Below are 27,356 nucleotides of genomic sequence, written 5' to 3' on the forward strand. Positions count from 1 at the left end.
AAAGTACACTTAGCCTTTAATTTTACCAAAACTATGTAATATGAGGACAAGCTCAACAATCCAACTGCTCTGTATCCAATCAGGCAGACCCTTGCATGACATTGTTGTTGGTAGCAGTGGCGTAACAACCGGGGGTGCGGGGGGGTCACTTGCCCCGGGCGCAGGACTGAGGGATGTGTACCATCACACGCCCATCCCAAGCGCACAGGGCACCCAGGGGGCACCGCACAGGGACTGCGCACAGCTTGCTCGTGGAAGGGACCTCCCATCCGTTCCCATAACAACGCACTGAAAGGTGAGGAGGGAGAGATCACGTGCTCAGGAAGTCGGCCCGTCTGAGGGGAAATGACGTCAGAGGCTGAGAGAAAGAGCCAGACAGAGAGAGAAGCTGAGCTCGGAGTGAGCGGCGGGGAGAGGTCAGAGGTCAGCGCGGGACCGTAGAGGGGAAAGGTCAGGAGGTCAGCGCTGGACCGAGGGGCTTCCTAGGTCAGGACGGGAGAGGGAAAGGCGGGAGGGAAGCTGGCTCCGTCCGGTCTATGTGTGTGTGTATATGATGTGGGGACAGGGAGCTCCTCCCCCTCTGTGTACAGTCACCTATCAGTATTATGTGTGTGTGTCTGTACCCGGTGTCACTGCTGTCTGCGGGTCTCCAGAATGAGGAGGCCTGAGCCCTGCAGTGTACATGTATGGGGACACATGTGTTATTGGACTGTACACTCCTATATATCTACATGGAGGGTGTCCTATTATCTATATACAGTGTAAACACATCTCATATATCATACCTATACATTGCACTGTACACTCCTATATATCTACATGGAGGGTGTCCTATTATCTATATACAGTGTAAACACATCTCATATATCATACCTATACATTGCACTGTACACTCCTATATATCTACATGGAGGGTGTCCTATTATCTATATACAGTGTAAACACATCTCATATATCATACCTATACATTGCACTGTACACTCCTATATATCTACATGGAGGGTGTCCTATTATATATAGTGTATACACATCTCATATATCGTATCAACGCGTGTTGTTGCTGTTCCAGAGGCTGCAAAGCACGCCCACTGGGAGTTGCCTTAAGGTGCCAGTCAGATTAAATGAATGTCAACACAATCCACCGGCACACCTAACGTATGGTGCAATACTTTGTGCGATGGTGAGCACAGATCCCACGTGCTTAGTGCAACGCTGAGGTATGGACAGACGCCTTAGTGCTCATACTTGTTCTGGCTGTCCAGGAGAGAATTTCCTGTGTTGTAGAGATCTCCTCTCCCTGCTTGTTGTGTCTTGGGACAGAAAGAGAAGGAAAATCTCCCCAAAGGGACAGACAGCAAGCAAAACAACCCCAATCCCTTCTCTATCCAGCTCACACAATGCGCATGTAACGGTACATTTTGTAAGTAGAATGTGTCATCTGGGTACAGCCTCTAGAAGTGTCAGCAACGTAACGGATCTGATCATTCTATCGGGCCGAGCTATGCTTTGGAGTCCAGTCTTTCTGAGGGATCTGTAACACAAGACGTTGTATTGGCTTTACATATACTTTACTGTAGAGCCACAATGATCTCACATTTCATTCATATACAGCTCTCGGCAGGTTGTATAAGCCCAGCATATATTGTGTCACAGTAACTTGCTAATGTCTATTCCTGCCTGTAGCCGGTATTATTGATGAGCAATCAAAGGAAAGAATTGTCTGTAGCTGGCCATACACCTATAGAATATCTGCAGGTTTTCTATGATCAGATGGAAAAGTGCAACAGATTCCTCCATCTACGCTACACTGTGTGTATGGAGGAATCTCCCACTTGGCCAAGCTTCAGTATGTTGCAAGTTGGCCCCGCTGGCTCTCAAAATACCGCAACGATGCCTGCATCCAATCAGATTGTTCAGGTATTCTGACAGCCAGTGGGGCCGACTAGCTAGATACTGAAGCTTGGCCCATTTGGAGATTCCTCCATACACGCAGTGTAGCGTAGATGGAGGAATCTGTTGCACTTTTCCATCTGACCATAGAAAGTCTGCAGATAATTGTAAGGTGTATGGCCAGTTTTGCCCCCATGGCAGTAACATTCTCCCATTTGTTTGCACTGCAAAAGGAAAATCCGATTGTTAGCTTTGGGGCCGCAGAGACTGAGACGTTTCTTCTGTCGGGCACTTTTTATAAATGAGGCCCAATTTATTTATTTTTTAATACTTGTAAAATTCTTACCATGTCTGTAGTTGCCGTGCTTGATGAAACACGAGAAAGAGAAGAGACTGAATGATTTGTATTTGCTGTAGACTACAGAGAAATGCAATATTTCTGTTATAATGGGTGTTTGTCTTTGTAACGTACATGTTGCAGAATTGTGACCGGCACATCATTGTTTGTGAAGTATTCTTGTTTGTTTTTTTCCTTGTAGAATGTCCCGTAGGAATTGGTACATTCTGTAAACATGTCTTCAAGAAAAACCTGTCTCCAGACTAGGGATGCACCCATACCGGTTTTTAGTAGACATGTGCACTGCCAAAAAATTTGTTTCGTTTTAAATTCGGATTTGTGTTATTTCGTTTTTCATGATTCGTGTGTGAAAGTCAATTCGGATTCGGGATTCGGACGAAATTCGGTAGCGTTCGTACGAACGTTCGTTTCGTTTTCTGTTCTTATTCGTTTCTTATTTGTTTCGTTCGTTTGCAGCAAAAGTGACATTTGAGGTGGAAAAAATATTTTTCTCCTTCTCTAATGTCACTTTGCTCCAACGAACGAAACGAATAAGAAACTAATAAGAAACGAATAAGAACAGAAAACGAAACGAACGTTCGTACTAACGCTACCGAATTTCGGAAATGGAAATTCGGATTCGTTTGCATTCGTTATGTCTGTAATTCGGAATTCGGATACATCCGAATGTCCGAATTTTCGAAAATTCGTCCGAATTTCGATTCGGAACGAAACGAATTGCACATGTCTAGTTTTTAGGTATGGAGTACAGATATTTATATTTCCGTACATGCCGATACCAAGTACCGATACTTCCGCTAGCATGGAGCCAGCTTCCCGGGTAATCAGGAAGCCAGGAGGCAAGTCATTAACCTCTGCCCAGCTTCCTGATTGGCCATGAAGCCGGCTCCATGTTCCCTCACGGCACTGCCGGTCAGAGGAAATCTCCCTCTGACTGGAAGTTCCGGTATCGGGGGAAAGTGCTCGCCCAAATACTCTGTATCGGCACTGATACTAGTATCGGTGCATTCCTACTCCAGACCATTCGTTTCAACAGAAATCTTCCTGTAAGGTTATATGTGCATTTAATGTGTTTTATACAAGTTAGTTAGCTTTAAAAGCCTCCCCTTATGTAAGCATGCCAAAGCACTGAAACTGCTGCTGGGTGCCGCCATCTTGGATATGATGTCAGCAGACTCAGTGCTGTCACGTGAGTGACCTTTGTTAGCAGGGGTAGGCAACTTTGGCACTTCAGCTGAAAGGCTTGACTCTCAGAGACGGGCATAATGGAATTTTTACCACAGCTAGAGGGCCAAGGTTGCCAGTTCTATATTATTTCCCTGTCAGTCCTCCCCCGGCAGCTACATAAAGGTTATGTAGGGAGATGAAGTGAGAGGTGGAGGAGCTGGGCCAGCACAGACTGTAATCAGGCACTCTCAGAAGAGAAGAGAGCTATGACATGCAAGGAGGACGGAGGCTGTTTTAGGGAATTGGCTATTCCTGGAATAGACAAAAAGTCCAGAAAATGAAGGTCACATTGCAAATGAATAAAAAAATAATTTATGCAATTTAAAAAAAGAGCTGCAAGTAAGCATTTCAAATACTTGATTGTCTGTCTGTCTGTGCTTTTACCTGCTGCCATTATTTAAGCTGGTGACAAGGTCTCCTTAAAGTCAGTCTGTCACCACCTATGGCGTGGTACACATCATGGAAACATTAATAAACATGGATTACCTTCATTACCTCCTGTGTGAGAACATGATGAATAGATCAGAGATGAAGGCAACGGTTCTAACGAGAGATGAGCTAATTCATGTGATTGGCAGATTGCGGCATTTTGCGGTTTGCCTGAATACAGCTGCACAGTCCCGGCTCAGGAGAATCATACAACCGATGAATTCCTGAATTGATGATGGTTCTCCGCAGACAAATTTGCATAGACGTATTCAGGCAAAACATGCAACAGGCAAGGCATGACAGACTGTAATTGTGGATGTAAAACCAGTTCCTGAAAGTACTTCAAAGCAACATGAAGGTTCCTGTGTAACAGTCCACACCGGTCCCAAATCCAGCTGTATTGTGGTGCATAACGCTCAATGTAAGTATGGGCAGCCATGTACGCCCGCTTACCCCGCCTCCGGCCAGGTCCAGAAAAACAGAGACCCGTTTTGCCAGACCTGATTGTGCTGAACGGGGGTAATCTGATGTAAGCGGACACATGGGCGCTTACACCCGAGTCACCATAGACTGACATGGGGTCCGGCGGTTTCCTCCATCGCAAGGTGTGAGAAGGAGGAAACCTTGCGATGGAGGAAACCGCCGGACCCCATGTCAGTCTATGGTGACTCGGGTGTAAGCGCCCATGTGTCTGCTTACATCAGATTACCCCCGTTCAGCACAATCAGGTCTGGCAAAAAAAACTGTACGGAACCGGATGAGGCAGCGGTGACATGCGCTCCATACTGCTGTGATCAGGAGGGGATCCATGCACAGACCCTCTCCTGATCAACCCTGTGAAAGGGGCCTTAGTTAAAGGAGAACTATGGGGTCAGTGTTCTTCCCCATATTTCCCCCCAAGGCCACGGGAGGACACAAACTAGCGTCCTCCCGTGACCCAAAGCTCAGTATCTGTAGCTCGCGGTATACTGAGGCAGCCAGGACGGATCCCGACGAGATCCACCCAGCTGCGTGATAGACAGCTGGCTCTGCCTATCTAGAGGCAGAGCCAGCTGTACCCGCCCCCTCCCCTGTCCGTTCTGCCAGTCGGCGCTGGAGGAGCGGGGAGGGGGGAATCCCTGCAGGGAGCGGTGAGTGACAGTCGCTGCTCTCTGCAGGGAGATGATCCAGAACTGAGCAAGCGCCGGTATGTGTTCGCTCACTTCCTGATCTACTGAGCCGACCTGTGACAGTTTCATTGTCGCACGTCGACTCGAACTATGAGGCTGATTTATTTTAACTTACCTCATAGTTCTCCTTTTAAAGGTTTTTATTTCATCCCACTGTAGTGCAAGCAGACACAGACTATGTTAGGGTGACAACCCTGCTTTGAATTTCCAGGGCAGAAGTGTTGTCACCCCATTACAGAAAGCTTCATGTGGTGGACCTTACTGGCATGCTCATCAGGTATTTAAGACTTTTGCAGGGAGTCTTCACACATATAGCAGTGACCTGTGTTGTACCGCACCAGATCAATGGAGGTCAACAGAAGGACACACAAAACAATAGTTTTCTATGTGTCCCATTCACACCACAATGCAGTGGGAGGTGGATTGCGATACAATGCAAACATGCTGCATATTATCGCAACGTATTGCATGCCACTACAGGTCTCTGCACCGCAGTGTATCGCACCTTGCTGCTGTGCGGGGATCTGAATGGAGTGTACACATTGTACACTCCACATAAAGTAAAAAAAAAAACAAAACAACAAATGTAAACAGTGACAACTCTGACATGTGTGCCACACAACACACACTACCAGAGCTGTCCCTAAGGGAAATCTGTAGGTGCAGATGCAGCACATAATATTTTTTTGAAGGAAGGCTATAAATCTGTTATTGTAGACTGTAACACACAGCTAACTTCCTGTCCGGTAGTCATCACTGCCCCTCTGCAGCTTGAAGTGGAACTATACAGCTCACTGTGAACAAGTTACAAGCTGATTCTGAGAAGCAGTAATCCGCTTTGGAGATGCAGCTTTATAGCTTTAGTAGATGGACGCTCTCCCTGCATGAATGGCGGCTCTTTTTGTATCTTGACGGATGGAGCAACAACTTAAGTACAGTGCCAGTAAGTGCGGACATGTTCATTGACAGAGACATATCCAAGTGGTAGTGTCGTCCTGCCCCCCCCTTGCCCCCGCTGTGTATAAATGTCAGCTGCATCTCTCCATAGAGATGGATGGAGCCTGTTATCCATGCAGCAAAGCTCATGTAGCTGCTCAGGAAGCACAGTGTGTCATTTGCATGTTGAAGCTGCAGATTGCTGTTCATCTGAACGAAAACTTTGCAGACCTATCTTGCTACGCAGTGCATTCAATTCTATTAGAGGAACCCGTCATGAATTCTCTCTTTTAGAAAATGTTCGTTACTAGGCTGCCTTGCTGATCCTCTGGCCTTAACCCCTTTGCTGCCAGAACCGGTTTTGCACTCATTTCCAAACCGATTTTAGGCATTAAGATTAATTAAAAGCCCCCCAAAAATAAGATATATGTTCTGAAAGCAGAGACCCTCTAGAATCAAATGGTGGCATTGGCAATTTTTTTATGTCACAAAGTATTTGTGCAACTGTTTATTAAGTCCTAATCTTTACTAAAAAAAACACATTTAAATGAATTTTAGCGCACACAAACACAATATAAAACCCAATTTAATGTAATTTTTTATGCTTTTTTGCTTTCACATAGGGGGGTGGTAGCACATTATAGGTGACAGCTTAAAGAGACATTAGGGTCTTCTTATAATGTCGCCTTTCTACTCTGTTGCTTCTCCTACGGCCAGGGAATGATGGCTCTAAATTCATTGCGGGGGGGGGGTCCTGGGATTTATCAAAACTGGAGCAGACAGAAAAGACAAAAACTGGAGCAGTTGCCTATGGCAACCAATCAGCTTTTATCTTTAGTTTGTTCAGTTATGATTTGAAAATGAAACAGATGCTGATTGGTTGCCATGCACAGCTGCTCCAGATTTTGTCTGCTTAAGTCTTGATAAATTCCCCCCATTGTTGTTTCTGGGTTCATTCACCAGAGAGGAGATCAGGGAACTTGTGTTCACTGGACTCCCTCCCCTCTACCTGCCGACACCTGCCATGCTGGTCCCAGGTCCGTAGGAAGGGCAGCAGTGGGATATATGGCGAGGGGGGTCAGACAGGGGGAGCCCCGCACATTTCAGAACCTGTGGAAGTGATTGGTGGCCCCTAGCAGTGTTCAGCTGTTTTTCCTAATATACTTTTTATTTTTATTTTTTTACCATTTTCAGAAGTCTTTAGGTCATGTGATATGCTGGGTGCTCATTGTCTCCAGTCTTTTCCCAGTGGTGAGCTGTCCCTCATGATGCAGGGGGCTGCGCTGATGTGATGACATTGCACAGATATCGCCATCAGTACACTATAAAAAGCGTTGTGCTGGCACCCCCACAAACAGTGGGCTCATGAAGTCCTGGATTAAAAATATTTGCCCAATGATTTCCTCCCTGAAGGATACTGGGCTTCCTCCTTTGAGTCATTCAACGGTCTGTCTAATCTGATTTCCCCGCTTCATGTCTATTTTTAGCGCAGTGTTTGTTAAGAGCCTGAGTGATAAATCTAAATAGTTCTTTCAATATTTCGGAGAGTTTCCGAATGTATTACTGGCCAGTAAAGTGTACCTATTAACACACAGAAATCAGATTGTGTGTACAGGTCATAAAATGTAATCAAGTCCTATAGCATCATTTGTAGTTTTATAAAAAATATGTCTTAAAATAAAATCTAGCATTAGGTTAAATGTATGAAAATTCTCTCTAAATTGCAGTTCTGGGCACCAACATGGAGACAGAGAGTGAACAGAATTCCACCTCCACCAATGGGAGCACTGCCTCCAGCACCAGCTCCCGTCCACAGATTTCTCAGATGTCTCTGTATGAACGCCAGGCTGTGCAGGTAAGTCAATTATCTCAATCTGTACATTACTTTACAAAGCTGAAGGTGTCCTCATGTCATTGGACTTGTTAAACATGTACTTTTAGGATGGTTACATAGTTCTCTCTTCTGCATGTTAGCCATTTTATTATTTTCAATCTTCAGACTTTTGCAAGAGCGTGCTGGTAAATACCATTTACCTGTATACATCAGACATCCTAAAAGCCATACAGTCTTATATGTAAATGATGCACTGTTCCTTTGGCACATTGAAAATATCTCAAACATCACAGCATACGAGGTTTACTGAAAGCATTTTCCCAGGGCAGTAATTGATCTGTGTGTTGCACTGATGATCCTTTCAGTATTTGTTCTGGCCTGGACTGCTGGAATGTGAGCTAAAGGTTTCAAACCATTGAAAGTGCAGTGTGATGTGAAATCATAGATTATCCCTCTAAAGGTTTAGGTTTATCCCCTAATGAACCTGTTTACAAAGGTGGATTTTTTTATTTTACTGTTTTGTTCTTTGATTAAAGTGGACCTTTACCCAGATCTTCAAAATAACAACATAGACACCTTTTAGAAATGTTTAGTAATGACAATCTACACACATACTTCTAGATAATTGCCGGCTTTGTATTTGCATAACTTATTTCTCTTCTCTTCCCCGGTCTTCTGACAGTGGCCATTTTTACTAAGGGCAGATTAATCCATCTGCCTTTACTTCCTGGAACTCTGGCACATGTGACCATGCACATCATCTCAGGGGAGGAAAATGCCTTTCCCTGAGATCTCATGAGATTACAGATGATATTTTCCAGCAATGCTCTGCTGATGTAATCTTCCCAGGATGCATTGCATGGGCACATTACATCATTCGTGCCCAAGAGGACCAGGAAGTAGAAAACATGAAATTGTAAGTAAAATAAAAATGTTTATTTAACTAACGAATGTAAGATTATTTCATATCCGCATGCAAAGCTTAATAATGTGATTTTTAGTCAAAGGGGGGTACAGGTCCACTTTAACATTCCTTCCAATAGTTTTACCGATTTACTGTATGATGAATTTTCCCATGGTGAGCGGGACTCTACAAAACTGTTTTCTGTAAATAGATTTCACCAGTTTGTACAAACTGCGGTGTGTTTGCCAATATTTCTGTCCCCGGACACTGCTGTAACCTACAGTAGGCTGGCTCCCTGATCAGTGCTGGTAACTGGAACAGTGTTCAGGTCATGTTGGTGTGCTGGAGAGTCTAGCAGCAGCTTTGTGTGTGAGAACAGCGGTCCGATCCTCCTATGTGCTGCCAGCGCAGGGTATGTGCTTTTGTTAAGCTGATTAGTGCTGCAGCAAGGGTTAAAAGAGCAGCATTACTGTACATGCAGCCTGCCCCGTTACCGTAATAAATCACAATGAGTCAATTGGGATTTAAAAATTCATTTAATGAAATACATAACTAGATTCATTGGTGGTTTTTTTATGCCTATCTGGAGCTTCGCTTTAATCCCGGAGAGGTCTGTTGTTTTCATAGAAGGAAAAGTTGGAGGAGGAACCTTTTTTTTTTTTTTTCTCATCACACTTTGCAACTTTTTTGCATTAATTGTTTGCAGTCGTATATTGTGAAACAGTAAACAAATGAGTAGTTATTTTGTAGCTTTTTGTAAATAGTTCTCTAAAACTTCCTCTATGGGCTGCTTAAAGGAGAACTATGAGGTGAGTGCTTTTCACTCACCTCATATGCAAGCTACAGCTTGCTGTATACTGAGACCGCCGCAGCCGGAATGGATCCCGACAATTATGTCTGGATCCACCCAGCTGCGTGAGTGACAGCTGGCTCTGCCTATCTAGAGGCAGATCAGCTGTACCCGCCCCCTCCATCCTGCCAGTCAGCACTGGAGGATCAGACAGGGGAGGGGGGGAGTCCAGTACCTCCCCTGTCACGGCTCTCTGCCGGCACAGGATCGAGAAGTGAGCGAGCGACGGTATGTGTTCGCTCACTTCCCAATCTACTGAACTGACCTGTGACAGTTTCATTGTCACCGGTCGGCTCAGATTATGAGGCTGAGTGAAAATCACTCGCCTCATAATTCTCCTTTTAAAAGTAATCTGTCACTTCCGTTCTCTCCTCTCTTAGCATGCGCACGTAGTTCATGCCGGACAACCTGTTCCCAGTTCCTGCTGAAATACACACTGGCCTGAAATTCATACCAGCCTTTCGCTGCAGGTCACCGATAAGTGACAGATGTTCTTTAAACTGATATTATCAAACCAAGGCATACAAATCATGTGTTCTTTCTCATCAACTTTGGTTTTGAGAACGTAATAGAAGATTTGTGATGACTTTTTTTGTTTGTGTAGTGATTTCTAGTCCAGCATCTGTATTACAAATTAACCAGATGGCATTGCAGCATCCTGCCCTGATCCCTAATGTAGGCGTAGATTATCTGTTGAGTTCAAGGCCTGTGTGTGTGTGTCATGTGATCTTTGATGTATTACTCTCTCCGCAGGCTCTCCAGGCTTTACACAGACAACCAAATGCAGCCCAGTATTTTCACCAGTTGATGTTGCAACAGCAGCTAAGTAATGCACAGCTACATAGCCTTGCAGCCGTTCAGCAGGTAAATGGATTAGACTTGTTTATCTTGTTCTATGCTAATTAACAATTTGCTTCCCTATGTTTATAGCTCATCCCTTAAGTTGGACAAAAATATCAGTTGGCATTTGGTTCATAGATGGGAATTATCTTTCACTGAACTAGTGCATAGATATACATAATCCTATTACAAAGGAGAACCTATTCATTGGGCACACCCCCTTTCATCAATAGGATTGAAAAATTGGAGTTTTGTACTTTGGGTTATACTGCCGCTTACAGGATGATTTGACACTGGTAAACATACAATTGTAGGTCAAACCAGGATAACTTCTCCTACTGCAAGCATGCCTACATTTTGTAGCAAAGCAATACCAAAAGTATGATCGTAAGCAGAGAGGGGTGGGATCTGTGCCCCTCAATAGACTTTAATAGAAGGATTTTTTGGTGAGTAGAAAAAACCTATTTTCTTTCTGTTTCCATTGAGAGACCCTGGAAGTCTTTATCCTTTGGAATAAAGCAGTCTAACTGGGGGGTGAGCAGCACAGCAAACAAATGCTAAGAAGCTCCACGGAACACTGGGGACTGCCTACAGCTTAAAAAGACCACAAAATCTGCCTTGCATAACTTGGAGAATGTGTGAACACAAGACCAGGTGGCAGCCATGCACATGTGGGAAACAGTTGTTTGATGCCTAAAACCTCACGAAGCACTCACTGATTTAGTAGGGTGGGCCTTGACAGGAAGGGGTGGCTGAGAGATAGACTCTCACACCTGAACCACATCCAGACAATGGAGGGAACTTTCCTTTTCTTAAAATGGAGACGGACAGAAGAACAATGTTCTGGTTGAGGTGGACGGCAGAAACTTCTTTAGGCAGGAAGAAAGTCCTGGGCCTCAACACGGTCTTGTACCTATGCAAAACCAGAAAAGGTTCCTTGCAGAATAAGGCCACCAGTTCAGACACTCTCCACTCGGGGATAATGGATACAAGGAACACATAGAGAACCAGATTGGAAACCCAGTCTCACAAGGGAAGCTACATGAGTCTCCCTGTTTAAAGGTATTAATCAAGGAATAAGATGATAGAGCAGAAATGTAACCTTTATGGTGCTGAAAACCAAACACTGGTCCAGTGCCAGCTGTAGATGGGAGAGGATTCACCCATCAGATCCAAGACTTTCGTGCAAAAGCAGAGAGCCCAACTGCTTCTGGACCGGAGAACTTGAATTTGGAATCAGAGAGCCTGAAGTTTCTCCTGTGGGAAACATACTTTGGCCTGCACTGTATTTAGGACTGGTCTCAAATATTCCAAACGATGAGTCAGTTTCAGCAATGACTTCTGAATGTTCAGGATCCATCTAAACTACTGTAATATCTGGACAGTCAAAGCCATGTCCAACAGAGCCTGTGCCGACTGTTCCATCAACAGGAGGTCATCTAAGAATCCCACAATGAGGATGCTGCAAGAGCACACAATGGCTAGTACTAGGGCCAGCACCTTGGTAAATACCTGGGGTGCAGAGGAGAGGCCAAAGGGCAGGGCAAGGCAAACTGGTATTGTAGGGGTCCAGCAGCAAAGTGCAGGAAACACCGATGTGCTGGAAAGAGGATGGCATATAGGAACGCATCCTCGATATTCACCGAAGCTACAAATTGAGGCGATGTCAGATTTGGTGGATTCTAAATGGAATTTGTGAGTGGGAATAAGGATCTTCATTACTTTATACCCAAGATGGGGCAGATGCCCCATTAGAATTTGGGCATGGTGAACATGTTGGAGTAAAATCCCTAAAACTGTTCCATCACAGAAATTGGGTCAAAGAGAAGTCCCTTGAATGTCATGCAGTGCAAACACTTTTTATACAGAAGTTCCACAGTCCAGTACTTTAATTAAAGTGTCCACTGCTTATATGCTTTAGTATTGATATTGGCTAACTTTTTTGTTTTTAATATTGCAGGCTACCATCGCGGCCTCCCGCCAGGCTGCTTCTCCTAATACTGGTTCCAATCAGCAGACCAGCACCACCCAAGGATCAGTAAGTGGTAGACATTAAACAGGCAATATTTTTAGTACTGACTAATTCATTTTTATTGCAGCTGTTATTACAAGATGTCATTTTTTGGCTGATTTTGTTGCATTATTTTTTTGTCTTTTTTTCAGCAGGCAAGTTTATCAACCAGCTCTTCAGCCCAGCTCTTGAGTCGCACTCAGAATGTCACCGCCCCCAGCGCTACAACACTTACCCAGTCAGTTCTACTCAGCAATGCCAGCTCCCCACCCCTCAGTCAGTCCCAAACACAAATGTACTTACGGGTGAGTGAGATGTGTGATTATATAAAACCTGTAAGTCCTTTTTTCAGGAATTCTTTTATTATATTGGATATGGCACTTAAGGTTATACTGTGTGTGCCCCATCATCTATTAAATTGTATCTATAGCCAAAACCTTTTTTTAGTTATTAATAAATTACGTAATGGTTAAAAACTCTGTTTTGATTTTTGCTGTCTGATCATTCCTTTCACTTCCTGTCCCAAACACACAACAAAAAGTGAAAATCTCTCTAAAATAAACGAAAATCCTACTAGTAAAGTTGTTACAAATGGAAGAATTCCTATCACCTCCTGTTTTGGTTTTACCATTAGTTTCAGTTCTGGGGATAATGGACACCAGGACAAATAGTGTAAATCTTTCCAGCAAGCATGCAGATGGCTTTAAAACCTGGCAGAGGTTCGAACCCTTCTTTTAGTCTTTCCAAAACTATTAAATATGTTTCTGATATACATACATACACTTTCACAGTCTACATTGTTCCTGTTCTAGTTTGCATTGGAATGTGTTGTGATTTCTGTAAGGAAAGAAGCACAGATGGGTAGTTGTATAAAAAATAGTTTAATACACTTTTATAGAATGACCTCATATGCTGATCTCTTCTCTTTTTAACTGTCATCAAGAGAAAACTAAAACTAATGTCAGAGACATTTAAAATGTATCTGGTGCACTTATATATTGCTGGGTTCAATCCATTCATCTAAAATATGTTTTATTTGCTATAATGATCCTCATTTTCCATGTAAATGTTATTATAATCCTCATTTCACCTCTCTGTTATTTCTTACTTGTCCTAAGTTGTGGAGAGGACCTTCCACAGTTTTCTGGATCTTCTTATTAGTATGCAGAAAGACTTGCTTTGTAAAAGGGGCTTCCGCTTTGAGCAGCTCGCTTCAGTTTAGGGATGTTAAACACAGATCTTCATGGGAGTGCTGACTGTCACATTAAAACAGCTGCCAGCAGGCTTTCAGTAGGCTTCAGCACTTCTTGGAACTTGTGGAAAGCCTGCTGGTGGCATGTTTAAAGTGATAGTCAGCCCTTCCATTAATATCTCTGGTTTAAATTGAATTAAAAGCTTCAGGAAAGCCACTTCAAGCTTACCAGAAGCTGTGCTGTACATACTACACGGCTACAAGCTGAAGCATGCATGTGCAAGGCCTTAGTTCCATTTACAGGGGTGCAATTTTTAAAATGCATGCTCCTGGTTTGCATGTGTGTTTGCTTCCAGATTTCATGTGATTTCACTTCCCACTGAAAACAAGGAGTATCTTCTGAAACCCACAGAAAAACCAATGAAGGAACTCGCCAAATCTTGAAACTGTACCACTGAATAAATTGCTGCAGACTTTTCCTTGATGTTTCAGTGGAATTGGACCGTTGGTGTGCAGGAAAAATGCCACCTGGTGTGCAATAAAGTACACTTTTTAATTTATGTTTGTAGGCCCCCCTGATCTTTTATTTGGCTCATGTTTGCTTTAACAGTTATGCTGCCAGCAATGAATTGCTTTGACTTTTCAATGATCCAATTCACAGCTATTTAAGCCAGCCATGCACGACTAGAATTCAAGAGAGTTCTCAAAGCGGGGATGGAGAAATTTCCTCTGCCGTCTGCTGTAGTCAAACAGCTGGCACTCGTGACATCTTTATTCCTGGCTGTGCTTTTGCTTGGGTCTCACTAGTTTAGATTCAGTGTTAGACAGTGTTATTTGTTATAAAGTGACTGGAATAACTGTAGTTACCTTACTGCATCTTGCCAGTACTATTCTAATTGTTGTCATCTTCTCCAAGCAGCAGCCTCAGCTGGGAAATCTTTTACAAGTAAACCGTTCTCTTGGCCGGGGAGTCCCACTGAACTCTCAACTTATTCTAATGCCGAATGGCTCAGTGGCTACTGTCCAGCAGGAGGTGGCGCCATCGCAGAACCAAGGAATGCATGACTCAGACCAGGTACATCATATACTGTATTTACTTTTATTTTCTAAAATAAAGATAATTCAGACCCTTTGTATGACGTATGACTCCTCCTTGTTACTTCAGGTAAACATTTATTTTTAATTGGGTATTTTTTTAAATTTCCTTTTCCAATAATAATGACATGCAAACCTGGGAAATTAAGCACAGAAATCTCATCACCAGAGGTCTCAAACGATAAAAGAAATCATAAAGTGGTTCAACTCTCCAACAACTGCCGAAACTGAAAAATAGTTTTTGGGTAGACTGATCATTGAGGGCCCATTCACACCATTGCATTCATTGCACAATACCATGCTGGGTGCATTGCATACGTTACTCTGCACTGTGATGAAAAAAAATTAGTTCAGATTAGGGCTGCACCGATATAAGAATAATATTCGGCATAATGCCGAAAGTGCCATTTTCTGGCTGATATAGCGGTGCATCCATTCTTTCTCTTCTCCCCGCTTGGCGCTGCTCCGTGTCCCAGCAGGGAAGAGAGAAACTGTCACAGGAGGCCAAGCGCTGCGGGAGGAGAGCGATGTGAGCGGCCGGCGTCTTCTCTCCGCACCTCTCAGTCTCCTGTCACAGAGCGGCGTGTGGGCGGAGACGGCCAGCACTGTCACAGCAGGCTGAGCTCTCCTCCCTGCACTGCTGGCTCAGCCTCCTGTGACAACGTGTCTGGATGCAGAGCAAGCTACAAGCAGTCAGTGATCGCGGAGTGTTTGTAAATAATTGAGGACAGAGTATTGTTACTATATTCTCAATTATGAATAAATGGGAAGTGATCTACATCACCTCCTGTTTATTCATGATTGTGGATATAGTAAACACACAGTGTCCTCATGTTATGAATGAACAGGAACACTCAGTATAGAGGATTCCTGTCCATTGATAACAGGGGCTGCAGAAAAAGAGATTGAGGACTACTGTGTCCTCAATCTCTTTTTCTATTTTAAAAGGGAAATATCAGGGGTCTGTTTAGACCCCCAATATTTCCCCGAAGCCCCTAAAAGTAAAGTTAAAAATATTTAATAAAAAATGAATAAATAAAAATAAGTATAAAAAAATGTAAACGTTTATAAAAAATAAATACAAAAATATTTGAAAAAGTTAAAATAAAAAAACATTTCTCTCCCGTTCATTGAAGGACACAGGGAACAGATCGGAGATCATGTACTGTAGGGTAATATCGCCAGGATTTTACGGTGAGTACCAAAATCCTATTTTTCGGTTTCGGCCGGACATTTTTTAAATTTCGGTTTCGGTTGTAAAATTTTCATTTCGGTGCACCTGTAGTGCATAAAATATTTCCATTATTTCTTTGTACATCCTCCATAGTGTTTATTTCAGCTACCTTCAACTTTTTTTGTCATGCAGGTATTACCTTAATATAGTATGCTTTTTTTTTTTTTTAATCAGCTGGCCATATTTCTAATCTTATTATTCGGGGTACCGTGCATGGTTGCATTTTGTGGCCACCTGTACAGCAATATGTAAGCTTCAGTAATATGGTTCTGGTAGCCCACAGCTCATCATAGGTGGCTTTTTGAGTATGGTAGACACACTGTTACATTCTCACTCTCATATTTCTACAGTGGTTTCTTGATGCATCGTGTGACATGTGCTAACAGTCTGCACATGTACAAGAACTAGTTGTCACCATGTTGCTCAGGACTATTTTTATGACACTTATATGAGGGGGGTTAAAGAAGAACTGCAGGGGGAAAAAAGTATTTAAATCTGCTGGCAGACAGGGAGCAAATTGCAACCAGGTGTATGCCACCACCCGGAGCTCACTCTTATTTACAATTTACGGTTTTACTGAGTGCCAATATTCTAGTCATCGCTATACTTCCAGCACTTCGACATACTAGACCTTTGTGTTTCCTACACAGAAGCTGCCTTGTTGTTTGCCCGCACCTCCTTCTCTCTTGCCCAATCACAGACTGTTTGCATTCTGTGAACCCATTTACAATGTGAATTGACAGAGGAGGGGAGGGCAGTGTTGCTGCTGTGTGGAAGAGCCGGATATCTCCTGTCAGAGCACTAGTATATAGCAAAGACTATAATATCAGTGCTCCAGCTGTGGTGAAAGTACAAAGCCCATCCTGCATCTACCTGCAAGTCATTCATGTGGCTGTTAGTCTTTCAATGACCTATGGGATCTGTGTTTCCACAAAAGCTGGAGGGCTGAAGTTTGGCTACCCCTAGTTTAAATTGTAAATAAGAGAGGGCCGCAGGAGGTGGCATACACCTTTGTTGCCCCTAACTCCTTTTTTTAAAGCTGCAGGGTCCCTGCGATAGTCTTGTCCTCAGTACAAAGTATTTGCTATAACATACTAAGATAGCAAATTGTTGATTATGGTGTGATCAGTAGTTTGCATTCAACAATCACTTGAGCATTGGAATAACTTTTAATCATTAACTCACTAAAGTGATGTCTTCTGTAGCCTTGCAAGCCTTTACATGCAGTTGTCTGGATTTATACAACTTTAGAATGTGGTATCAAGCCAATTGTCTTCTAAATCCCGCTCTGCATTTACAGTGCTTGGTGGAATTGTTTAAAGGACCAAGACCTTGTCTGTCAGGACATATAATAATCCCCTGTGTGACTAGAGACTTTCATTTTTTTTAATTAAATGTTGATATTGTCAACATAGTAGTTTGTTTTTCTGTCCTGCAGGTTCAGAACCTGGCTCTCCGAGGTCAACAAACGGCTCAGGCCACTTCCACTGCTGCGGGATCCACCATTGCTCATCCTGCACCTCCACCATCCAAACCAGCTACTCATCCGACACCCTCTTCCTCAGTGCCCCCTCAATTGCCTTCCTCCACTGTACCACAGACTGTGAAGAGTCCTTTGGCCTCATCAGGGGGCACTGTGAGCCAAGGGAGTCAGACGGAGGCAGAGGGTAGAAAAACAGAAGGGGAGGGAGTACAGCAGAGCGTTGGTATCAACCTGACCAGAGCCGCAACTCCAGCACCCAATCAGACCCTGATCAGCTCTGGTGAGTTCATCTCCTCTCTGCTTATCAGTATTTAGTACTTTTAATATTGTTGTTTGATAAGAAAACTTAAAGGAAAGCTATGAGCAAACCTTTTTCGGCATTCGTTCTCTTTAGGAATGACTAATGTCCTCCTGTGACCCAAAACTCAGCAAATAGTGGGCAATGACAGCGCAAAGCAACACCACACCAGGGAAAGATCCTGACAATATTGTCGGGATCCACTCCTCTGCCTGATTGCTATGCCTGCCCCCTCTGCCATCTATCCCTCCAGTCAGCGTTGGAGGAACAGAGAGGGGAAGGGGGAATGACAGTCACCACTCTCTGCAGGGAGAAGATCATGAACCTTTAAGGAGATTATCTATGATGTGTGTCACATCCAATTAATCTCATATCCGTTTACAAAATTGCATGCCAAAACTTAATTGTTGACTTTAGACAACATGAACTGGTATTCTTTCCCCAACTTCATTATACAGTATTGGGTCTTATTAGATGTAGATAGATAGATAGATGGATGGAGTTCTCTACATTTCAGAATTCTTGGTACTTGTCTTTTCCCATGCAATCAGAAGGTGAATGTGGATTGTACTGAATGATAAAGCTGTATTATATTTCAATTAGTATTCTCCATTTGAAGTCCAGCATAGAAGTCTGGACTTGCTGGAAGTGAGTAGATCAGGAAATTATTTTGTCTGCTCACATCTACCCAGAACTGGCATAAAACTGCCTCCGCACAAATAATAAGTTACTTTCACCCCTCAGAATTTATCAAACCTGTAATGTTGGTTTTGTTTTTGCATTGATGTAAATGGACTGTAACTGACTTTTGTATTTTTTTCTTTTTCTTTCTTGCTTCTTCCTTAATATCTCCACATCCAAACATCATTCTATCCCCATTGTTTTTAAATGTCCTGCTCTATAGCTACATACACTCACATACAGCCTCACTCAGTCCTACAGCAGAAGCAGGTGGTGTTCCAGCAACAAATTGCCATCCACCAGCACCGCCAGTCCCAGCTTGTCCATGCCTCAGCTCACCTGCAGCTGGCACAGCAACAGCCCCAGACTGCCTCACAGCAAGGTATGCAGGCACCTCCTGCACAACAGACCCTCGTTGTACAGCCAATGTTGCAGACAACTGATGCAAGTCTGCCGACCAAAGCCCCCGTGCCCATTCAGCCCAAGCAGCCAGGCAAAGGGGTTCCCCCTCTAAATCTTCAAGGACACCTAGCAGCCAAACCGACTCAAGGTTCCAGACCACTCCCCACACCCCCTCCTAATCAGCCTCACATTCCAGTGCAACTGGTTGGTGCCAGACAGCAAGGTCCTGCTCAAGCACTGGCCTTAGGAGCCCCTCAAGTTCCATCACAAGGGTCATCCCTAAGTCAGATGACACTGCCTCCTTCTCCAGCACCTGTCTCGACTGCTGTGTCTGGTGCCGTGCAGGAAGCCCAAGCTGCCTTCTATGGAGTTCTGCAGGTAAGTGCTCCAAAGAAACTTGTTCTTTTCTTGTTTGTTTGCTTTTACAGATGAAGTCCACTCATGGATGATCGAGCAAACTAAAAGAAAACATTCATCAGTGCCCACTATACTATATGGCATTTTTCCTATGCTTTCACATCAGTGACACCATGCCATTTGTGTTTTACAACCTGATGCAGTCCCCTACAGAGAGCAAAATAAAAAAAATTCCAAGGTTGTACTTTGTTTTACACATGTGATTCCTCACAAATGAGTATCAGTTCTACCCCTATGGGAAAGGTGTAAGTTTCTCTGTATACCTGTATATTTTGGGTGGATGCTGATAGGCTCAATGCAATAGTCAACAGCGGGGATTCCTCATTCATGATGCTTAACATGAATGGGGGAATTCACGCTAAATGTTCAGGTCTGAACACGTAAGATCTAACCATGTATGGATAACCTTTAGAGTTATAATAAAATACCAAACATGAAGAGTGAGACATCCCCCAAATAGCAATGACAGTCTGGCAGAGCTGCGGTCACAAATGCACAGATCTTCTTAGTAGATCTTCATAGATGAGCTTAAAAACAGATGATTCAAGTGACCAGCACGTAGCAGAAATGGCAGTAGTCTGTTTTGGTTGGACTGACCATTTGGGAATACACAATTGATGCTTGTTTGATCTCTTAGGGCAAGATGTCTGCAGCAGGAAAGAGGAAGGCAGAGTCCGAGGAGGACAGGGAAGAGTCTCCAACACTACCGGTAAAAGCATCTCCCCCAGCAGATACTCCACCAACGGTTGAAGAGAGCAGCACCCCAGCTGGTGGGTGAAATGTAATATCTCTGCTTTGCTTTACTTGTTATGTCTTCCAGCACTTAAGTTGGTAACATTCTACTCGCATCTGTCCTGTCAGCTCTTTCAGCCTCTCGCTGTTTTCACGTATTGCATTTTCAGGCAGAAGGTGAAATGCTGATGTTTTCATTCACAGCTTAATTCCATTTTATGTTCACACTGTACTCCACAGATAAGTCTGAAGCTGCCTCTCAAGTCACCCCTGCTCTGTCTGTGTCTGCACCTCCTTGTGCGCCCGCCCTCTCGATCACGTCACGTCAGCACAATGACTCCAAGCCCCCGCAAGCCATTGTGAAGCCACAGATCCTGACTCATATTATAGAGGGCTTTGTCATCCAGGAGGGAGCAGAACCCTTTCCTGTAAGCTATTGGTCCTTATGCCATTTATGTGCTTTTGTTGGTTAAGTAGAGTTGTGTTCCACAGGTGCACAGATTCCGAAAGATTTCTTTTATTAAAGTGGATGTACAGGCAAAAATAAAAAATAGAGCGAAGTTGAATGAACTTTAGTTTTAAGGAGTAAAGTGCTTTTTAATTTCTCCCTTGCTGTCATGTAAAACCTTTCTGTTGATCCTGCCAATTTCTATGTCCAGGCATTGCTTCCTTTTTCAGGGTGACAATGCTTTATGTTGTTTTTCAAACTGTCCCAATGTTGTCACCTTTTTTTGCCATGCCGCTGCTGGGCTAGGAGGCTGCATTGGGTTTTCTTGGTTCAACTTGCTGGCTGAATGAAGAAAATAGAACAGATTCCTCCATCAACGCTTATGAGCATTGATCGAGGAATCTCCTGCTGTTTCCTTTGTATTCAGCAGCAGCTGTCAAACTACCCAGAAAGAGCTGGCTGCTGGCTCAGTTCAGCCGAAATTTTCTGACATGCTTCTTCGATCAGCTGATCAAAGGAATGCCAGTCGGGAAGGTGCCGACAGCGGCATTAACACATCGAATTTTAAAGCGTTCATAACTTGCTTTAATGTCACATTGTCGTCACCCTGGAGGAGGAGGTTGGTTACTCCGAACTGACCTCACCACCTCCCGTCCTGCTCCTCCAGTGTGATTTACATTAGCTCCCCCTTCCACATTCTTCCTGGGGGCTAGCGGTAGTAGAATAACATCCAGGGAAGCAGTGATGTTGGTCTCCTCCCACAGCCCTTGCCAAGATTGACTCAAAAAATGTATTTAAAAAGGTTTGCTGGCTTCACTTTTTTTTTTTTTATGTTTCTTTTTAAGAAAGTTGACTTTGCATCTACTTGAACCTGCAGCTAGAACAAGAAAAGAAATGCTTTGCGTGCTGGCTAGAGGACAGCTTTTGATCATGCGCGTTGTCTGTTTCCAGGTTGGCAGTCCTCAAATACCAAAAGACCCTGAGAAGGTCGCCGGGACTGTTACCGTTTTGCTTCCAGTGGAGAGTCCTCCCCCTCAGCTTACACCAGACCAAGCTATCGGTGGTAATTCTCTATGTTCTTCCATTGCCTTTGTTGTGTCCTCATGTACTCACTTGTTAAGTAGGGAATAAATGGTTAGAATTTCGTACGAAAAATAATTTTCGTAACGTTTGTTCAAATATCTATCAAATAGTATGGTGGAAGTGACAGACGAAAACGACAAAGTTCTTGAAAATGTTTGAAGGAGCAAGTTGCTAAATTGTTCTCAAGTTTCTAAGATTGACTGTGGTTTTCGTTCGGAAACTCCATTCATTCCAATTGAATGTTAAATGAAAATGAAGACTGGGTGGTTTCCACTTGCACCAAGAATGTCTATTCTGAATGTTTTTCCTCCACTTTACATAGCACATTAACAAAAAATGTTATGTACCGCATTTTTCGCTCCATAAGACACACTTTTTTCCCCCCAAAAGGAAAAAAATGAAGCGAATCCCGACGCCCGAGACATGCAGTTTCGGGCGCCGGGTGAGTAGTAGGAGCCACTGCTCGTTTAATACGAGTGATCTAATGAGATCACTCGTATTAAACCGAGCAGCGACGACTATCGAGATCACCATAGAGCAGACGAAGAATAGACGTTCTTCGCCTGCTCTGTGTGATCACTGAGACCGTGGCGCTGTAATCACAGCGCCACCTGTCTCAGCGGTCACTAACTGCAGCTTCTGTCACAGCTTCTGTCATAGAAGCTGTTGCAGAAGCTACGGCCTGTCGAGTGCTCCATAAGGCGCACCGGACCTCCCTGCGTCCTATGGTCCGGTGTGTCTTATGGACCGCAAAATACGGTAAATGTCATGAAGATTGTTTTGTTCTTCTCAGTCTGTTTCTACAGCTCTTCAGTTACTCTACTCTTGTTCTCCGACACCTCTTATATTGATGCTTTGTGTTGCAGATTCTTGTAGCTCCAAACTGTTGAAGTGTGAATACTGTGGCAAGTTTGCTCCAGCAGACCAGTTCCGGGGTTCAAAGCGGTTCTGTTCAATGACCTGTGCCAAGAGGTAAACTAAAAAGAATATATACTGTGTACAGTCCCAGAGGTAGTCACCACACTGTGTAATGTAAATGCCCGGGTGATCAGCCACAAAAATATCCATACAAATCCATAGAAGGTATAAAAGACTAAAGCTCAGTCAAAGCAATGACTATAAACTGCTGGTGCTTTGACTTGCCTCTGCTGCAAGACCTGCCAATGCCTCTATACCTACTTGAGATAGATAGCGTGTGTGTGGTTTTTTTCATTTATTGTATGCGTGTGACAATAGAAATGTATATATACATTAGATATTTTGCTGTTTACTACATATAATTCTGCAGATAAAGTTGGGGATGGGGAATGGGTAGACTTTTTATTTTCTCTCTAGGGTCAGGAGTGGGGGTAAGAAGTCACAACGCTGGGGTTACATGCTGTTTTGGTGGAGTATTAAACTCTCGCACACTCTCCACCACTTTTGTTCACCTGTATCTGCTTTGATAGGTGGGGAGTACACCAGTACATCCAAACATGGAATTTAATGTCACAGAGTAAACTTGTATTTGTATTGAGGTGTTTCGCAGTGACTGCTTCCCCATAATAGACTTCCTACAGTGCGCCAGCCACAATGAGTAGCCAGTATAAGAACAGCAGTGATGTACTTGGCCTTGGTATATTAGGACTTTACCACAATTCCTTTCTTTCCAGATACAATGTAAGTTGTAGTCACCAGTTCCGTATTAAAAGGAAGAAATTGAAGGAACTTCAAGAAGTGGGAGGAGTGAGAGTGCGCAGACGCGGCCCACGAAGAAACAGTTCGGAGATTGCACGTGCCAAGATCCAGGGGAAGCGAATGCGGGTAACAGAGGTGTCTAGCACTTGTGTTCTTTTCTGCAGAGAAAAAGCAGCAGACAAAATGACTTGAGATGGGAGAGGGAAGCAATATGGGGGGGAGTGGGGGGCTTATGACTGAGCCTAGATCAGGGTGGACATTTTGGGGCTGGAAAGAAAGTTTTTCTTGTATCACAATACACAACTTTAAGCTTTCTTTGTTCTGTCCGTGATTTCCATAATACAGTAAGTATATAGTGAATTTGTAGGAGGTGTCTGGGAAAATATTCTTCAGTGTATTGCAATTTGCTGAACAACCAGACAATGACACATGATTGGCATCTGTGTCACCCATGTGCCATTAGTAGACTCCGAGTTTGGAGTTCTGGCCTTTCTTCTTGCATGCATTTGTTACATTGTGTCCTTACCTGGAGAAAGACACAAGGAGCTATATGACAGTTATAGATTTTTGATGGATAAGCTATAGTGCTTTAAAAGAGAACTATGAGGTAACCTTTGTATCCCATAGTTCTCTTTAGGGTCACGGGAGGACATATACTAGCGTCCTCCCGTGACCCAGAGCTCAGTATATAGCAGGCTATTTCTCGCTATGTACTGAGAGTGCCGCAGCCCGGACTAATTCGACAATACTGCTGGCCACCCCTCCCGTCCGCCCCCTCCCCCGTCTGTTCCTCCAGTCAGCGCTGGAGGATCGGAGAGGGGGATGGGGGGAGGATCGGAGAGGGGGATGGTGGGGGGGGATCCCTGCGGGCAGCGGTCACTTACAGTTGCCGCTCTCTACGGGGAGATGATCGGGACGTGAGCGATGATATGTGTTCCCTCACTTCCCGATCAATAAAGCCGAAGTTCCAATGTCACAGGTCGGCTCTAACTATGAGAATGAGTGTAAATCACTCACCTCATAGTTCTCCTTTAAGTATTAGTGCCTCTACCTCGTGCAGGTCCTGCTCATTAGTGAGCCGCCACTACATTCAGGGGTCCCAATCTCTAATTGGGAAGTATTTGTAGGGTGGTTTGCTAGACAGGACAGCTCAGATTTAGTACAGTGTGTAGGATACTTTAGCTTGTATCAAATTTAGAATGAATTTGGTTTCTTACAGGAGGATTCCAGCCGTGGTTCTGATAATTCCAGCTACGATGAGGCTTTCTCCCCCACCTCCCCAGCCCCTCCTTCCTGTAGGACACCCCACACAGAGAGAGAAGGAAGTACCCCAACCAGCGGACCCTCCAGCTCGGATCTTCTGGGGATCAATCCAGTTTTTCTATCTAGCAATCCCAGCCGCTGGAGCGTGGAGGAGGTGTATGAGTTCATTTCCTCCTTACAAGGTATGACTTCATTTCACTAGCTGTATTTGCAGATTTGGGGGGGGGGGGCGCTGCTAAAAAAGCTTTATATATAACTCTGGACTAACTGTAAAATGCTTTTTCTATATTTGCCAATTGCCTGTACAGGAAAGACCAGTGTTAATTCCGCCGACTGATCATTTTCGTCATAGTTTTTGTCAGCAACACTTTTTCACTAAATAAAACTAAATAAAAACTGAGTTATGATGACTAAAACTATACCGGATAGATGTCAACATTTAAGTCGACGAACTAAAACTAGACTAAAATGTTAGGGAGAGACGATTTGGGAAGAGATCCAATCAGAACTAATCTCTTTGGATTTCCAGTTTTGGTTCCATCCTGAATGGGCAGCTAAGAGGTAATATGTGTAATAGCATTACAGCCAATAAAGTTTTTAATTTATATATATATATATATAGGTGAAACTCGAATAATTAGAATATCGTGCAAAGTTCATTTATTTCACTAATGCAACTTATGCGGTGAAACTAATATATGAGATAGACTCATTACATGCAAAGCAATATAGTTCAAGCCGTGATTTGTCATAATTATGATGATTATGGCTTACAGCTCATGAAAACCCCAAGAACCCCAAATCCACAATCTCAGAAAAGTAGATTATTACATGCAATCAATAAAACAAGGATTGTACATAGAACAATATCGGACCTCTGAAAAGTATAAGCATGCATATGTACTCAGTACTTGGTTTGGGCCCCTTTTGCAGCACTTACTGCAATTACTTTTGCACGATATTCTAATTATTCGAGTTTCACCTGTATATAAGAGTTGCACTTCTACTTGAAAGAATGAAGAATGCCATATACAAGTTGTTCTAATCAATGTATGTCTAATGACTGGTCCTTTGTTCAAAATACTCAGTATTATTGTTCCCTTATAAGACTCGGTTTCATCTCAATTTAAGATAAATAAAGACATGTTATTAGGGATGCGCCGATACTGATACAAGTATTGATATCGGTGCCGATGCCGAGTATTTGGGCGAGTATTCGTACTCGCCCAAATGCTCCGATGCCTAGCACGAGTACTTTTGGTATCAGGAAGCCGGGCAACACGTCATTACACGCTTCCCGATTGGCCGGGAAGCGACTCCATGCTCTCTTGTCACTTCTGATGTTTTTAAGATCTATGACTAAAACTAAATCCACATTTGCTGTCACAATGAACACTGGGAAGACCCATTTGAGAGTTCCTTTTACTCAGAGGCAATCCCAAGGAATTCTCATTTCACTGCTCAGGAGTTTTTGACAGGAAGCCCATGGTTTGGTGTCTAGAGAAAGGGTCGTGTCTGTGTATATGGGATGAGCAGATATTCAGATAGACAACCAGAGTATTGGGGGAGCTGGGCATCACTTGGTATGGTCTAAAAAGATGTACGCTGTGGATATGACATAGGAGTATTATAGTTTAGATTATATAATAGAAGATTTAGATTATATAATAGAAGTATTATATAATCCAGGGGCAGCCAAACTCTGGCTCTCCAGCTGTGGTGGAACTACTAATCCCATGAGGCATTGCAAGATTCTCACATGGGATTTGTAGTTTCACCGCAGCTGGAGGGCCGAAGTTTGGCTGCCCCTGATATAAGGCTTATTAAAATTGTAGGCAACGGTGATGTGCAATAACCTGCAGCAAATGATCAGAGGCCTGTCCACTCTAGGGTTTGAAAGCTGACTTCCGATTGGTTGGAAAAAGGAGACTTTTTCTATAGAGACATGTTGAGTAACTCGGCGCCATCATGTCATTGGATGAAACGCACAATGTATGATATGGAAATGCGTCCCTGTCATTGTAAAGAGAAGTCTGACAAAACGTCTTTTTCTCTTTCCCCCCTAGGATGCCAGGACCTTGCTGAAGACTTTCGGTCTCAAGAGATCGACGGGCAGGCTTTGTTACTGCTGAAGGAGGAACACCTTATGAGTGCCCTGAATATTAAACTGGGACCTGCTTTGAAAATCTGCGCCAAAATCAACCTGTTAAAGGAAACTTAACTGAGCGTGTTTTCCCTACAAAGCACAAGGGGGTAGAGGAGACAATGGACGACTCCCTGAACTATTATCCCCCCCCGATATTTCTCCAGAGAATTGTGTAGGGAAGCAATAGAGCAAAACTGACAAGAGAGGAACAGCAGCCTTCTCCACTACCGGCCACCATCTAGTACACTCCCCTACGCTCCGAGCTCTTCTTTTACCATTTAATCATTATTACCCGAAATATATATCTATATCTTCTGTATGTTTGTATCTGCTCATTCAGGTACCATGCCTGCCATTGGGAAAACGACAGGCATGTGAAGATTGTAACTGCAGGCCAAGCCTGGTGCAGTTTGAGGCTCTGTACGTATCAGACAGTACTTGCCTAAGCAAGGGGGAGTACCACAAGTAGATGCAAGGGGGCAGCAGAGAGCAATCTGTGTACATGTAGCACATCTGTAGACCATATACAGATGAAAGCGTACTTGTAAATATACTGGTCTGTGCAGGTACAGGGGCCTCTTCTGACGTATCATATGCACACATTTCTACATACGACTGAATGTATATATAGTGAGATCCCCTGGTGACGCGTGCTCTAGAAACTGGTACTTCAGACATGTCCACACTGTATTTTCCTTGTGCCTCTTAGTGTACGCTGGTCTGTTGCACACATATGCAATGGTTCGGTATGTTGGAC

General features: G+C 43.6%; 1 protein-coding gene across 5 annotated transcripts; it reads left to right on the plus strand.

Annotated features, from left to right (window-relative positions):
- The first annotated feature begins 340 nt into the window (after nt 1-340).
- PHC1 (polyhomeotic homolog 1) lies at nt 341-27,356 on the plus strand. 5 transcript variants are annotated; one of them, XM_018571306.1, is made up of 15 exons: nt 341-486; nt 7,737-7,864; nt 10,351-10,461; nt 12,398-12,475; nt 12,601-12,753; nt 14,557-14,715; nt 17,408-17,732; nt 18,655-19,211; nt 19,888-20,020; nt 20,223-20,410; nt 21,382-21,493; nt 22,380-22,485; nt 23,166-23,325; nt 24,410-24,635; nt 26,520-27,356. In XM_018571306.1, exons 2-15 carry the CDS (start codon nt 7,751-7,753, stop codon nt 26,672-26,674), a joined length of 2,577 nt encoding a protein of 858 aa, XP_018426808.1. In that variant the 5' UTR covers nt 341-486; nt 7,737-7,750; the 3' UTR covers nt 26,675-27,356. The 5 variants fall into 5 exon arrangements, with proteins under 5 accessions (XP_018426808.1, XP_018426811.1, XP_018426810.1 ...); XM_018571309.1 differs by having other exon boundaries at nt 23,166-23,316; XM_018571308.1 differs by having other exon boundaries at nt 14,560-14,715.

The sequence above is a fragment of the Nanorana parkeri genome, unplaced genomic scaffold, assembly GCF_000935625.1.
Source record: "Nanorana parkeri isolate BGI_ZX_2015 unplaced genomic scaffold, ASM93562v1 scaffold1728, whole genome shotgun sequence".
Classification (NCBI taxonomy): domain Eukaryota; kingdom Metazoa; phylum Chordata; class Amphibia; order Anura; family Dicroglossidae; genus Nanorana; species Nanorana parkeri.

What these genes read in the sequence shown, in the direction of transcription:
- PHC1 (XM_018571306.1), top strand. Translation starts at nt 7,751, where the DNA reads ATGGAGACAGAGAGTGAACAGAATTCCACCTCCACCAATGGGAGCACT. An exon ending in CCAGCACCACCCAAGGATCA is followed by an intron (nt 12,476 to 12,600) that starts GTAAGTGGTAGA and finishes TCTTTTTTTCAG; the next exon opens with CAGGCAAGTTTATCAACCAG. An exon ending in AGAGAGCAGCACCCCAGCTG is followed by an intron (nt 20,021 to 20,222) that starts GTGGGTGAAATG and finishes TGTACTCCACAG; the next exon opens with ATAAGTCTGAAGCTGCCTCT.